Source organism: Cebus imitator, unplaced genomic scaffold, assembly GCF_001604975.1.
Source record: "Cebus imitator isolate Cc_AM_T3 unplaced genomic scaffold, Cebus_imitator-1.0 Scaffold497, whole genome shotgun sequence".
In the NCBI taxonomy this organism is placed as follows: domain Eukaryota; kingdom Metazoa; phylum Chordata; class Mammalia; order Primates; family Cebidae; genus Cebus; species Cebus imitator.
In genome coordinates, this window is record NW_016107812.1 from 447,068 (window position 1) to 461,743 (window position 14,676).

Genomic DNA, 14,676 nt, shown 5'->3' on the forward strand with positions numbered 1-14,676 from the left:
TTTTTTTTGAGATGGAGTCTCACTGTCACCCAGGCCAGAGTGCAGTGGCATGATCTCAGCTCACTGCAACCTCTGCCTCCAGGTTCAAACGATTCTCCTGCCTTTGGCTCCTGAGTAGCTGGGATTACCGGCATGGGCCACGATGCCCGACTAATTTTTGTATTTTTATTAGAGACGGGGTTTTGCCGTGTTGGCCAGGCTGGTCTTGAACGCCCAACTTCAAGCAATCCACCTGCCTCGGCCTCCCAAAGTGCTGGGATTACAGGCGAGAGCCACTGCACCTGCTGAGCACTATTGATGTCTTCCAGCTGGGAGTGTGGGGACACCCACCCTAGGGTGGATGGGTGCCTGAGGGTCCAGGGAACAGTGTCCAAGTGTGAGGGGTGGGGAGGCTGGGAGGTGGGCCCTGGCCCCTGCTGCAGCCTGACGTGTGTCTGGTCTTTGACAGTACTGCAACGGCGGGGACCTGGCCGACTACCTGCACAGTGAGTGCACCGGCACAGCAGATGGGCTGCCAGCCCGTCCCACGGGGCCCCACCTCAGGGCTACCCTGGCCCAGCCTGGGAGGCGGCCTGGCTTGAGGGGGTCCCTGGCTGATTGTGAGACCAGGTTTCTTGTTCCCTGGGGCTCCTGAGAGGATGCGGGAGGCTGAGTTGCTCCGGACGTTAGGATGCCGCCCGTCTGCGCACCTCCCCTTTGCTTGGGGAGACAGCTGTGATCAGCATAGTGCCAGGCCTCTGGTGGAGTGACGGCCCTGGGAGTGGCACGGGTGCAGTGCTGGTCTCCATAATGTGGCTGGAAGGCAGCTCTTGGCCCACCCAGAATTAAGCCGTGCGACCACGGCTGTGGGGGGGTGGGCAGGACGGCAGAGGGCGCTGCCCGTCTGTTCTCAGCCTTCCCAAGTGGGTCCGGGCCACAGGAGGCATGTGTGGGGCCGGTGGCCTCTGGGGTATCCTGAGGGTCTGGAGGGGGCTCGGGCCTGGGCACCTGGGAGTCCGCAGGGCCGCTCTCAAACCTGCTCAGCTGTGCGTGGCCCTCAGTGCTGGGGTGGGAGTATGGGTGCGTCTCCCCCGCCTGAGGGCACAGACCCACCGGGAGGACCCCACCATCTCCGTCCTGGGAGATAGACGCTGAGGCCGTGCAGAGCTGAGACGCGCCAACGCGGGGACTCGGGCTGCGGATCAGGGCTGCTCAGAGCTGGCCTTTGTCTGGATGCCGGGAAGGGGGGGCACAGAGGTGCTGCTCTCTCCCGGGCCGGGCTCCCAGCACGTGTCCGGCCGCTGTACCCTCCAGGGACCAAGTGGTTCCCGGCAGCGCCTGCTGCCCGCGCAGTACGGAGGGCGGAGGGCTGGGTGGCCGCGTTGAGTCCCTGCAGCAGCTGCAGCGCTGGGGCTCCGGGTGCGCCCCGAGCCTTCCCCATGCCCCTCCGGACCCGGCTCGCCGCCCCTGCCCAGGGCTGGGCTTCCTCTCGGTCCATGCGGCCGCCCGACCCGCCGAGCCCTGAGCCGCCTCTCCCGCAGCCATGCGCACGCTGAGCGAGGACACCATCAGGCTCTTCCTGCAGCAGATCGCGGGCGCCATGCGGCTCCTGCACAGCAAGGGCATCATCCACCGCGACCTGAAGCCGCAGAACATCCTGCTGTCCAACCCCGCCGGCCGCCGCGCCAACCCCAACAGCATCCGCGTCAAGATCGGTGAGCACCGGGCGGGCAGGCGGGCAGGTGGGCAGGCGGGCACGGCGGGGAGCCCCGGCGCCCGTCCTGATGTGTCTCTCTCGCAGCTGACTTCGGCTTCGCGCGGTACCTCCAGAGCAACATGATGGCGGCCACGCTCTGCGGCTCCCCCATGTACATGGTGCGTTTGTCCTGGCCGGGTGGGCGCCTAGCTGGGCAGGGGCTTGGCTGTGGTGTGGTGGGCTCTCGTCCGCTTAGTTAGGGCGGAGAGGGCTCTGCTCTGGTTGGCTGGGGCGTGGCGGGCCCGCTCTGGTGTCTGTGGGGGCCTCACCCGGACCTGCGCTTCTGGGCCCGCAGGCTCCTGAGGTCATCATGTCGCAGCACTACGACGGGAAGGCGGACCTGTGGAGCATCGGCACCATCGTCTACCAGTGCCTGACCGGGAAGGCACCCTTCCAGGTAACTGGGCGCAGCCCTGCGCTCCGGGCGGTGACCGCGGGCAGACACCCCGCGGGCGGGGCAGGCTCTGCTGTGGCGCGGGGCAGGCGTCCAGGGGTGCGGAGGACCGGGCCTCGGTGTCCCCCAGGGAGGGCGCGCCGGTGGGAGGCGGGGCAGTCACCCCGAGAGCCTATAGCGCCCACCGCGCCTGCACCTGGAGCAGTGAGTGGGGTGCCCGCCGGGTGCCACCCGCGACCCCACTCAGGCCGCCCTGTCCCCGCAGGCCAGCAGCCCGCAGGACCTGCGCCTGTTCTATGAGAAGAATAAGACGCTGGTGCCCACGTAAGCGCGTCCCCCCGCCCCTCCCCGCGGGTTCCCCCGGCCGGCCCTGCCCACACCAGCCTCCTCTCCCCAGCATCCCACGGGAGACCTCAGCCCCGCTGCGCCAGCTGCTCCTGGCCCTGCTCCAGCGCAACCACAAGGACCGCATGGACTTCGGTGAGCTCCGCTCCCTCCGTGTTTGCTGCTGTGGCCGCGCGCTTCGCCCCAGCCCCGCGTGCACGCTGCGCTTCTGGGCAGCCAGCGCTGGCGGGGGCTTCACGTGCTCCATCTCCCGGGGGCAGGGGCCCCGCAGCCGCTGGAGCTCTGTCCCTGGGGAGGTGGGGCCTGGGATCAGAGTCGGGTCCTCCTGAGGCCTCACCCTCCTTTCTCCTACAGATGAGTTTTTCCATCACCCTTTCCTCGACGCCAGCCCCTCAGTCAGGAAGTGTGAGTTCCCTGGGTCTTGGGGGCTCGGGAGGGGTCTGCACACCTTCCTCCCTGGTCTGGTTAGACCCTGAGTATGGGGCAGAGGGAGCAGCCCTTGAGCTGAAGCTGGATCCCAGGGAGGGCAGGGCACCCAGCTTCTTGATCTGCTGCAGCGGGAACCCCAAGGCCAGGGGCAGGCCTGGTGCCACAGGCTTGGGAGGGCACGGGGATGCGGTGTAGGAGAGGTTGGTGCTGCCCTGTGACAGTCGTGGGTGCCTCAGGAGGAGCCTCGCACCCTTCTGCAGCTCGGGGTGCAGCGGGAGGTGGAGGGGATGTGGTGGAGTTGGTCCAGTCTGTGGGTTGGCTCAAGGGTGAGGAGGGGATGGGATGGCACAGACTGATCTATGCCCTTTTCTCTCAGCCCCGCCTGTGCCTGTGCCCTCGTACCCAAGCTCTGGGTCTGGTAGCAGCTCCAGCAGCAGCTCCACCTCCCACCTGGCCTCCCCGCCGGTGAGTTGCTGCCCCAGGGGCCTGACAGCTTCTCCCTCCACTCAGCAGTCAGGGGCTCCAGCCCTGGGCCGTCCATCTGCCCATCTGAACAAGCGCCTGGCTCTCGGGCGTGATGTTTGTGGCTGGTGGTGATGAGTTCGTGACTGGGCTTTCCTGGCCTGGCCCCCTCCTCTGTGACCGGACCGCACCTCTGAGCTTCCTTGTCCACCTGTTGATAGCCAGACGCTCAGATGTGGCGAGGGGAGTGTGGCCCTCCGCAGAGTGGCCCTAGGACACATGGGGCTTCAGCCACCACCACGTGGATGGTGTGTGCTGGGCCTTAGCATGGCGCTGGCCTCAGAGCAGGGCCCACCAGTGGTGGCAGAGGCCGCCACACTGGACACGCCCTCCCACAGCACCTGTTTTCTTGGCTGTGCAGATGGACAAGTGAGGTGCAGAGAGCAGGTGGTGAACAACTCCCCAAAACAGGGCCTTCCAGAACGGCCGGGAGCCGAGGGCTTCTACCCACCCAGGCTGCATGGTGGGAGGGCTCGTCAGGGGACTGTCCCTATAAGCTCAAAGGCTGGCCTGTGGGTGGAGTCTTCTGGAAGCACAGGAGAGCAGAGCTCCAGGAAGAGACACACCCAGCCCTTCTCAGCCCAAGCACCCTGATCTTTACTGGGGTTCTGGGCTATCCCGAAGGAGGGGAGATCTGCTCTTCTGAGTATCTGGGTCCCTGAGCCCTGCTCACCAGCCCCTCCGTTGACCCCCAGTCCCTGGGCGAGATGCAGCAGCTACAGAAGACCCTGACCTCCCCAGCTGACGCCACCGGCTTCCTGCACAGCTCCCGGGACTCTGGCGGCAGCAAGGACTCCTCTTGTGACACAGACGACTTCGTCATGGTCCCCGCGCAGTTTCCAGGTCAGGGCTCAGAGGTGCCCCTGAGGTGCAGGGAGCGTGCATTGCGCTTATTGGGCGTACCGTGTAGCCCATCTCCTCTCACGGACACTCAGGACGGGCCCCTGGGTGCACCGGCATCAGCTCAGCTTGGTTGGAGAGGCCGTCTCTGGGGAGTCAAAGCCGGGTCCTCCCAGTGGTCGGCCAGAGGCCGTAGGCCTGGCTCCCCAGGCAGTGCTGCTCTTCTGGTTGGGTGGTGGCTGCTTGCCTCACGCCCCTCCCTCCTGCCGCCATGTATCTCCTGCTTGCTTCCCAGCAGCTCTTGCTGCCCCCACACCCTGCAGATGGGTTTATTCCTTAGCATTTTGGGACCCTCTCCTCCATAGTGTCCAGGGACTGCGCACGTGTTTGTTGAATGAAGGTGCCTGAACTTTTGGAGCAGGCCTGGGGCCTGTGGCTCCTCCGAGGGCCCTGCAGTCTGTCCCTGGATGTCCTAAAGCTCCTGGAGGTCTGGGCTGGCACTGGCCCCCGTGTCCACCAGGGACACAGTGACTCACGCAGAGCCCTCTGCATCTCCCGTCAGCTTGGCTCCTGCGGGGGTGGTGAGGCCTGAGCCAGGCCCCAGACAGACCCAGGGATGGACCCGGGGAGGGCCTTGACCCTTTGCCAGCTTTCAGGGCAACAAGAAGACGGGGACCAGGGGCAGGCCAGAGCCTCCTTGGGGGCGGGAACCTAGGCATTCCTGGAGGGGGTTGGGCCCAGACTAAGAGCTGTGGATGCTTGATCTCCCCTACCCGTCCTAGAGTCTGTTGAAGGCTGGAGGGCAGGGGCCCAGAGGCCTCTGGGGCGGAGGACACGGGAGAGAGGAAGCACAGTTCAAGTGTGGAGAAAGGGAGGCAGGTGGTGCTCTGGTCTCCCGGGGCTGGCCTGGCACTGGCAGGGAGGATGTAGCCTGGACATGCCGCCCTGGCTCTGCACCCTGCAAGGCTGCTGTCCACGCTGAGGGCCTGCAAGGTGGAGTGTGTGCGGGGGTCCAGCAGGGACCCCCAGTGGTGTGGGGGGGCCTGGGCAGGCTGTAAGGGCTCCAGGCCCAGCCTTGTCTTCCCCTGCAGGTGACCTGGTTGCTGAGGTACCCAGTGCCAAGCCCCCTCCAGACAGCCTGATGTGCAGTGGGTGAGCCGCCCATCCCTCAGCCCTGTATTTTAGAGGAGAAAAGCTGGTCTTGGAGGTGGCCCATGCTACCCGTGCCTGGAGTCATCAGGCAGCTTGGGGAGGGCTGACACTGCCGAGTCCACGGCAGGCGGGACTGGTGGGGCGCAGGGCAGGCTGAGCTCTGTGCCGAATGTGGCTTGAAAATGCCCTTGGCATCCCTTCTCCACAGGAGCTCGCTGGTGGCCTCTGTGGGCCTGGAGAGCCATGGCCGGACCCCATCTCCATCCCCACCCTGCAGCAGCTCCCCTAGTCCCTCAGGGTAAGCAGGGCCCAGGCAGGGTGGGTGGGGCTGTGAGCAGCCCTCCAGCTGGAGGTTGGGCCGCCCGTGTCGAGGCCCCCCTGCCTTCTCCGGGCCTCGCAGGACTGCCGGGTCTGCTGGGTCGTCCTGCAGAAGGGACTGTAGTGGGGGGCGTATTGACGTAGGTGAGTGAGGACCAACCAGGGGTGCCAGGGCCAGCACAGCCCTATTGCAGCCCCTGAGCCTGTGGGGCCAGCAACGCTCAGGGCGGCCTCCCACTGGCTGGGTCACACCGGGAGTCCAGGTGGGGTGCAAGTGCCACCGTGCTGGTGTGTGTAGAGGCACAGAGGCCGGCTCTTCAGACCTGGCATGGAGCCCAGGGTGACCTCTGTCCTAGCTTGCAAGTCTGGGCTTAGGCTTTCTTCCGGCGGCCCAGCTTCATGACCTCACCCTCTTGTGACCCCAGTGTCTGTCGTGACCCTGATCTCTCTCTGCCACAGCCGGGCTGGCCCGTTCTCCAGCAGCAGGTGTGGCGCCTCGGTCCCCATCCCGGTCCCCACGCAGGTGCAGAACTACCAGCGCATCGAGCGAAACCTGCAGTCACCCACCCTGTTTCAAACGCCTCGGTGAGTGCGGGGTCCCCGGTAGCCAGGCGCGGCCCAGGGGCGTGTGTGGCTGGAGTCCTTCCACGGCTCCCATGGAGGGACCAGGTGGCCGTGCATGTGCGGCTGTGCGGGCTGTGCACCGTTCACTCTGTTGCTTTCCTGGCTTTCTAAAGTAATTTTGACAGTTTTCTGATTGCCAAAACGTCTTGAGCTGATAAAATCAATATTGACTTTGGCCCGTTTTAACAGAAGTAAATGGTGGGAGGGAAGGGTACCTTTCTTTGAACTCACAGAAGGCTGTGTGGGCCAGTGGGTGTCTGACAGGGGGCGGAGACTTAGGTGAGGGTGACTTGGGTTGGCACCCTGGGCAGGAATGCTAAGGGGTAATCTCCTCCCACACACCCACTGTGTGGCCAGTTACTTGGACGGAGTGCAGCAGAGGGTGAGCCGTCTGTCAGCACTGTAGCCACTTGGCATGGCATGGGGCCCTGGGCTGCTGGGGCCTTCCCTCCTAATATCTGCCTTGTCCCCAGGTCCTCTGCCATCCGCAGGTCAGGTAGCACCAGCCCCCTGGGCTTTGCACGGGCTAGCCCTTCACCCCCTGCCCACGCTGAGCATGGAGGCGTCCTGGCCAGGAAGATGTCCCTGGGTGGAGGCCGGCCCTTCACGCCATCCCCTCAAGGTGCGCCTGCAGGCGGGGCCTGGGAAGGGGCGTCTGTGGGCGGTGGGGGAGGAGGCACGCTGTCTCTGTCCCAGCTTGACTCTGGCAGCTCTCTCTCTGCCCCAAGTTGGAACCATCCCTGAGCGGCCAGGCTGGAGCGGGACGCCCTCCCCACAGGGAGCAGAGATGTGTGGTGGCAGGTCCCCTCGTCCAGGTAGGTGCAGTCTGCAGGTGTGGGGTGGGAGGGGGTGGGGAGGCCAGGCCTCCCTTGCTCGGGTGTTCGTTCTGGTCTAAAGTCCTTGCTTTTTCCGAGTAGAAAGGAGTGGGAAGGAAGCTCATGGAACAGAAGCCAGCTGCCTCTCCGGCTCCTGGCTGTGCGAGCTGGGCAGGATGCTCAGCCCCTCTGTGCTGGCTGGGGTCAGGTGTAACAGTGGGTTTTAGAGCTCGGCTACCCCAAGGGGCCTCCATGTAGTAGCAAAGGGATTGTCCAGGGCTGGGTCCCTAGACGGGGAGTCGGAGGCAGTGAGAGGCCTGTCTCTCTCTAGGTTCGTCTGCGCCCGAGCACTCCACCCGCACTTCCGGGCTGGGCTGCCGCCTGCACAGCGCCCCCAACCTGTCCGACCTGCACGTTGTCCGCCCCAAGCTGCCCAAACCCCCCACGGACCCCCTGGGAGCCGTGTTCAGCCCTCCACAGGCCAGCCCTCCCCAGCCGTCCCACGGGCCACAGTCCTGCCGGAACCTGCGGGGCTCACCCAAGCTGCCTGACTTCCTGCAGCGAAACCCCCTGCCCCCCATCCTGGGCTCCCCCACCAAGGTAACGGGCACTGCCGTGTGTGTGCCAGGGGCACAGAGCCCTGGGGAAGAGGCGGGTGAGGGTGGCCAGTCCTGAACAAAGACCAAGGGAGGCAGCTCTGTGCCTTTGACCCCCTCCGGGGCTCACGCTCAGGCCGCTCCCACGTGCCTTGCTGGTTTCCGCAGACGCAGCTGTCTCCCCCAGGCACTGGGCCCCAGGGCTTCAGATGGGTTAGAGTCACTCCATCTCTGTCCTCCTAGGCTGTGCCCTCCTTCGACTTCCCAAAGACTCCCAGCTCCCAGAACCTGCTGGCCCTCCTAGCCCGGCAGGGCGTGGTAATGACACCCCCTCGAAACCGGACGCTGCCCGACCTCTCTGAGGTGGGACCCTTCCATGGTCAGCCGCTGGGCCCTGGCCTGCGGCCAGGCGAGGACCCCAAGGGTCCCTTTGGCCGGTGAGTTGGGGAGATAGGCCTTGGACAGGCTCCGGATGCACCGACCCCGCCCCCCTGCATTGTCCTGCTGTGTACCTCCGGTGGGGGGGCGGGCGACAGGAAAAGCCTGGTCCCCACCCTCCCGTGGGTACCCAGTGTGGCTGGGTGCCAGAGAGGCTGGCCTACCTGTGGCTGGGCCTAGGCCCCCGCAGGCTCCATCCTGAGCTTCGGCATGCCTGCCCGTAAGCCAGGGTGACCGGAGCGCTCCTGCCTCCCAAGGTGGCTAGGGGCCCGTGCATCATATGTGTCTGGCCTGCAGAGGGTCCCCTCAAGGCCCAGTTAGGGTGGGGTGGGGCGGGCCGGGCCTCCAGCATGGCCCCATACCCTCCCACAGGTCTTTCAGCACGAGCCGTCTCACCGACCTGCTCCTGAAGGCGGCGTTTGGGACACAAGCGCCAGACCCTGGCAGCACAGAGAGCCTGCAGGAGAAGCCCATGGAGATTGGTGTGTGGGCGGGGCTCGGAGGCTGTGGGGGGAGGGGCGTCCAGGACGCTCCTGAGACCCTCCTTGCTCTCCCAGCACCCTCAGCTGGCTTTGGAGGGAGCCTGCATCCAGGAGCCCGTGCTGGGGGTGCCAGCAGCCCCGCCCCCGTAGTGTTCACCGTGGGCTCTCCCCCGAGTGGGAGCACGCCACCCCAGGCACCCCGCACCAGAATGTTCTCAGGTGAGGGCTGGCTGAGCTGAGGCCCTGTCCCTTTTGGGGTGATGGCAGCACCCTAGGGGAGGGGGGTGTCAACTTGGGTCACTGGACTGTGGTCCCCCAGACCAGAGCCTAGTGGTGTCTGAGGAAGCAGCTCAGGCCCGAGAAACCCACACTCTGTCTCCCCATATGCAAAATGGATGTGGTTCTGGTACCCCCCTTCAGGCCTTCCCTGCCCCTCAACCTGTGAGCGAAAGGTGCTCATTGCCATTTACGCCCAAAACAAGCTGAGCAGGGATGGTGTCTGGATTGTGGGCTATGCTGTGTTGGTCAGGAGTCGCTGTGATGGGCACAGACCACACAGACAGGTGTGCCCTCGGTTCCCCAGCAATGGTGTTGGGGAGCTCTGGGCCTGGGGCCTGGCCGGGTTCCCACTGTGGATTCTGCCTGTGGAGGGATGGTCTTGTGGGGGTCCGATCCTGGCCAGAGACTGCCATTGCTAGGGTTACCTCTCAGCTCCATAATGAGGGTGGGGGCTGCCTTTCCTTTTGAGTTCCTTTCGGCCCTTAGGCCCACCTGTGGGGCACAGTAGCACACCAGGCCACCCAACTACCCCATCCCAGACGGTGGCAGCTGCTTTCCTCCAGGCAGGTCTGACTGGGGGCCGGGATACCCAGAGGGTCCCTTGATGGGCACCGCAGCTCTTGGCCTGAGGTGGGGGCTGGGGACTTGGGGGCTGTGGTAAGTGGCTAGAGGTTGAGCAGGGGCTCTAGGAGCCTGCTATGCTTCTGTTAGAGCGGAGCCTGGGGGCTTGTGGGCCGTGGTGTCTGCTCGTCGCGACTTGCCCTGCCCCTGACTGCCTCCTCCCTGCAGTGGGCTCCGCTGGCTCCTCTGCCCGCCACCTGGGGCCTGGAGCCTGCAGTGAGGCCCCAGCCCCCGAGCTCTCTGCTCCAGGACGTGGCTGCAGCTTTGCCGACCCCATTGCTGCCAACCTGGAGGGGGGTGTGACCTTCGAGGCCCCCGACCTACCCGAGGAGACCCTCATGGAGGTGAGGGCTGGAGTGAGCAGAGGTTCCATTCTGGCTCGAGGGTGTGTGGGCCTTGCAGTCCCAGGGGTGTTGGGAGTGCCATGCCAGCTGCCCAGGCTGCAGCAGGGGAGGGGACCCTGCCCTGCCCCCCGCAAGGTGACATCAGCGAGTCTCAAGGGAGACAAGCCCCTCCTCAGCGGGGCAGCGTGTGCTAGGCTGACAGCCACTTCCCACAGCAAGAGCACACGGAGATCCTGCACGGCCTGCGCTTCACACTGCTCTTCGTGCAGCACGTTTTGGAGATTGCAGCCCTGAAGGGCAGTGCCAGCGAGGCAGCCGGGGGTCCTGCGTACCAGCTGCAGGAGAGCGTGGTGGCCGACCAGATAAGCCTGCTGAGCCGAGAATGGGGGTGGGTGCTGGTGGGTGCTGGTGGGGCTGGCAGGGCAGGGCGGGTGATGGCCTGGGGGCCAGGACCAGCCTGTCTCCTTCGATCTGCCTGCCGCCCCCAGATTTGCAGAGCAGCTGGTGCTGTACCTGAAGGTGGCCGAGCTGCTGTCCTCTGGTCTGCAGACGGCCATCGACCAGATCCGGGCCGGGAAGCTCTGCCTGTCGTCCACTGTGAAGCAGGGTGAGGACCGCCCACGCTCAGCCCACACGGCAGGCTGGGTAGGAAGCCCGCCTTGCAACTGTCTGGAGACAGGGTGACACGGAGGCTGCTCAAGCAGGCCCCAGCCGGGTGGGCAGCAGCCAGAAAGGGCAGTGCAGGGCCTTGGGGCCTGGCCCAGCGTGCAGAGCACAGAGGCCATGGGGTCCGACGGTGCCCGGACAAGGTGCTGAGCCTGGCCACACACTGAAGGCCGCGGGAAGCCAGGGCTGTGGCAGGGAGGGAGGGACGTGACCACTGCAGCCTGCCCCGTGTCTGCTGCAGCCCGAGCTGACCGCCCTTGTCCTCTGCAGTGGTGCGCAGGCTGAATGAGCTGTACAAGGCCAGCGTGGTGTCCTGCCAGGGCCTGAGCCTGCGGCTGCAGCGCTTCTTCCTAGACAAGCAGCGGCTCCTGGACCGCATCCACAGCATCACTGCGGAGAGGCTCATCTTCAGCCACGCCGTGCAGATGGTATGGGATGGGCAGACACCAGCGGGGCACGGGCTGCAACTTCAGGCCGGCTGTCTCCACTGGGAGATGCCCACAGCTTGGTGAGACTTCGGGGGAGTCACTTCTGGAGGTCTCTGGAAGTGATGGCATGGTGCCCCCAGCAGGTGCTCAGAGCTCGTGCATGCTCGCTTGCACATGTGCCCCGACCCGTGTGCGTCCTGCCATGCCTCACCCCAAGGCTCAGTTTCCCCAATTGTAAAACGAGAGACTTGGTCTTCAGGCCTTGCAGGCAGGTGTCAGTCTCCAGGCGTCAGTCACAGCCGGGCCAGGAGAACCTGTCTGAAGTGTGGTGTCCTCAGGCTGCCCAGTGGCACTGCGAGCACAGGCTCCCTGCTTGGGCTCTGAAGAGCTGCCTCTGAGCTGGGGCCCTTTCTTTTTTTCTTGAGACAGAGTCTCTGTTGCCAGGTGGCACAGTCTTGGCTCACTGCAACCTCCAGCTCCCAGGTTCGAGCGATTCTCCTGCCTCAGCCTCCTGAGTAGCTGGGACTACAGGCACGCGCCACCATGCCCAGCTAATTTTTATATATTGTTTAATAGAGACGGGGTTTCAGCATGTTGACCAGGATAGTTTTGATCTCTTGACCTTGTGATCTGCCCACCTCGGCCTCCCAAAGTGTTGGAATTACAGGTGTGAGCCACCGTGCCCAGCATTTTTTTTAAAAGAGAGGGTCTTCTCAATGGGAGGCCGGTGTCTGAGTCCTCTGACGTCCTGCCCAAGTGAACAGCTGCAACAGCCCCTCCTAGCCTGCTCCTCCTGAGGCTGCCCCAGAACCCGGGAGGGAGGTTGCTGTACAGGGGAGCACAGGGAATGGGAGACCCATCCGACGCTCAGCCCTAGCCCTCAGCCCACCCGCGGGGAGTTTACTGCCCGGGGACCCCCCTTGCCCATGCCTCCAGCTGCAAAACAATGCAATTGGCTTTTTTTTTTTTTTTTGGTCCAAAATAAAATGTCAGCTAGCTCAAAAAAAAAAAAAAGAGAGAGGGTCTTGCTCTGCTGCCCAGGCTGAAGTATAGTGCAGCTGCTGTCTCCCGGGCTCGAGTGATCCTCTTGCCTCAGCCTCCCAAAATGCTGGGATCACAGGCATGAGCTCGTAAGTGTCTGAGTCTCCTTTTTAAAGAAAAATGATGCGTGTAGTAAAGATCCAGTCTGAACAAACCTGGGGAAAGTCAGTGCCTTCTGCCCCTGCTTCCCCGCCAGGCCGGCCAGGCAGCCGCAGTAATGACCCTGAGCAGCAGGCACTGTTGTCCTGGGGTGGGGCCAACAGCGCCAGCCGCGGTCATCCGGTTCCAGGCCCTGTGGCCAGCCCCTGTACATGGCAGGCGGCATCAGCGCCTGTGCCCCCACGTTGCTGCCCTGAGCACCTGTCTGCCACCCTGGGTGCTGCCGTGGGTGCAGGGAAGCCCTTGCGGGAGGGCGTGAGTGAACGGGCCCTGTGCAGCCTCTGCCCTCACCCCCAGGTACAGTCGGCCGCCCTGGACGAGATGTTCCAGCACCGCGAGGGCTGCGTGCCGCGCTACCACAAGGCCCTGCTGCTCCTGGAGGGGCTGCAGCACATGCTCTCGGACCAGGCCGACATCGAGAACGTCGCCAAGTGTGAGTGCCACGCCAGGCAGGGGGCTGGGGGCTCTGGGCGTCTCCTTCATGCTCCCTCTCCCTTCGCAGGCAAGCTGTGCATTGAGCGGAGACTCTCAGCGCTGCTGACTGGCATCTGTGCCTGACCTTTCTGGCCTGGCTGGGCTCCGGGTTCTGCCGAGACCTGCAGGGTGGGCTCCGTGTGCTGGTGGGACTCCTCAAGACAAACCCATGGTAGCGATCGCTGGTGCTGAGCCCTGCCCGGGGCCCCACGGACCGTCAGCCTGCCAGACTTCCTGCAGGTCACGTGGCGAAACCAGCAGATCAGGAGCCACACAGCTTGCGGGGCTCTCCCATCTTTTGCAGGTGGGGATCACAGAACTTCTGCTCCTCCAGCTGCCTGGCACAGCAGGCATGGTTGCCACCACCCTCTAGCCCCAGGGCAGCGCCAGAGGACAGGCAAAGGGCCTGAGACCGCTGCCGACTCAAAGCCAAAGCGAGCTCCTGCTCAGGCCAGGTCAGCAGTCGCTGTGCCCAGGAAGAGCCTGCGGCCTCGGCATCCCCATCTCCAGGAGCCTCTCCCTCCGAGACGCCCACCCAGCTTTGTCAGCCACTGAGCACTTTATGCAGATGAGAGACAGAGCCTGGACCTCACCAGGGACTGCTGGGCAGCGATTCCTGGCAGTGGCCTGGTGTTTGTACATAACACATACGTGGACACATATGCCAGGGCCTCCAAGCCTGAGCACTGGCCACGGAGCTGCCCTGGCCTGGACCTCGGGAGGGGAACGGGCTCCGGGCGAGGAGCCATGCGCTGGAGGGAGAGGCGCTGCTTTTTTCAGGTGCTTCCCCGGGGACCGGCAGCAGAGGCACCGCGCTCTAAGCCCTGGAACGTCTTGTCGTTTCTCACACTTTATTCCTAAAATGTGTCTTATTTTTATGCAGCTCATTTTTTCTTTAATGGAGAAAACTTGTAGGTGTTTAAGAATTGGTTTTGGGAGGGTGAGGACCGGGTCAGGTTAGAGGCAGAGGTGCAGGGGTGTGCGTGGAGGGTGGGTGAGGCTGCTCTGTGCATACCTGTGTCGGTGGCTGTCCCCTGCCCTCTCCCTGTGGCAGCAGCAGGACAGGTGTGTGCCCAGCACCCTCCCCATCTGGGCCTGGGGGCAGATGAGGGGAATACTTCAGAAAAAGTAAAATATGCAAAAGCTCCCTTCCAGCTTTGACAGTTTTGATGTCAGCTCCTTGGCAGGGTAGGCCTGATGACAGCCCTGTCCCTGCTTGCCTCGGCCTTGCCCAGGGCCACCGATGGTGTCCGCAGAGAGGCCGGCCTTTCGGGTTCCAGGCGGGCATGCGCTGCAGACCTCGCCTGGGCTCCCCTGGTCTGCCCAGCCCTCGGTCAGCCTTGCCTGAATCTACTTGAATGAATCCCCGGTGTGTGGGAGGCAGCGGTGGGGCCATGGACCCATGCGGGGGTTCCAGGGTCACACGCCACGTAATAGACAAAAATACACACACGTGTGTTTTTCTTTGCAATACTTGAAATATTGCCACTGTGCTTGGACTTCGAAGAAGAAAACCCCCGTGACTTCTTCCTCATCACCCTGATGGCTTTATTCTCACATTGTGGGGCATGTTCGTATTTATTGCTTCATGGCCGACTGGAATCCCGAGTCCTGGGAAGCTGGCACTGCGGGGATCCTGCCCGGGGCCCTGGTCCTCTGGCTTCCATCGCGGCCGCGTGTGCGTGTGTCCGAGCAGGTTCTGGGTGCCTCAACTCAAGAACGCTGCCACTGGTTGTCCTCCACCTGGTCATGCTGGACCATTTGTCAATTTTAAAGGAAATTTTGTGTGATTTCCTGCTCTTTGCGTTATATTGTGTAATATCAATTTAAGGAAATAAACCTTTGAAATTGTTGGGCTCGTGTCACCAGTTGTCTGGGTTGGCTTGTCACTGTTTTCAGGGTTCTGTCATTTTCTTTTTTTTTTTTTTTTTTTTTTTTTTTTTTTTTTTTTTTTTTTTTTTTTTTTTTTTTTTT

General features: G+C 63.6%; 1 protein-coding gene across 1 annotated transcript in view; it reads left to right on the top strand.

The window, feature by feature from the left end:
* The window catches only part of ULK1 (unc-51 like autophagy activating kinase 1), a 28,278-nt gene extending 13,724 nt beyond the window's left edge, over nt 1-14,554 (top strand). Inside the window, exons 11-34 of the mRNA XM_017513670.2 lie at nt 449-485; nt 1,521-1,694; nt 1,781-1,854; nt 2,031-2,132; nt 2,395-2,453; nt 2,527-2,609; nt 2,829-2,879; nt 3,280-3,368; nt 4,121-4,268; nt 5,357-5,417; nt 5,626-5,715; nt 6,195-6,320; nt 6,833-6,981; nt 7,088-7,174; nt 7,506-7,774; nt 8,014-8,207; nt 8,581-8,690; nt 8,766-8,909; nt 9,759-9,934; nt 10,150-10,322; nt 10,423-10,541; nt 10,871-11,028; nt 12,526-12,661; nt 12,731-14,554. Coding sequence (XP_017369159.1) covers nt 449-485; nt 1,521-1,694; nt 1,781-1,854; nt 2,031-2,132; nt 2,395-2,453; nt 2,527-2,609; nt 2,829-2,879; nt 3,280-3,368; nt 4,121-4,268; nt 5,357-5,417; nt 5,626-5,715; nt 6,195-6,320; nt 6,833-6,981; nt 7,088-7,174; nt 7,506-7,774; nt 8,014-8,207; nt 8,581-8,690; nt 8,766-8,909; nt 9,759-9,934; nt 10,150-10,322; nt 10,423-10,541; nt 10,871-11,028; nt 12,526-12,661; nt 12,731-12,786 — 2,865 coding nt within the window. The 3' untranslated portion in view covers nt 12,787-14,554. The remainder of the gene's footprint in view (nt 1-448; nt 486-1,520; nt 1,695-1,780; nt 1,855-2,030; nt 2,133-2,394; nt 2,454-2,526; nt 2,610-2,828; nt 2,880-3,279; nt 3,369-4,120; nt 4,269-5,356; nt 5,418-5,625; nt 5,716-6,194; nt 6,321-6,832; nt 6,982-7,087; nt 7,175-7,505; nt 7,775-8,013; nt 8,208-8,580; nt 8,691-8,765; nt 8,910-9,758; nt 9,935-10,149; nt 10,323-10,422; nt 10,542-10,870; nt 11,029-12,525; nt 12,662-12,730) is intronic.
* The last annotated feature ends 122 nt before the right edge of the window (nt 14,555-14,676 follow it).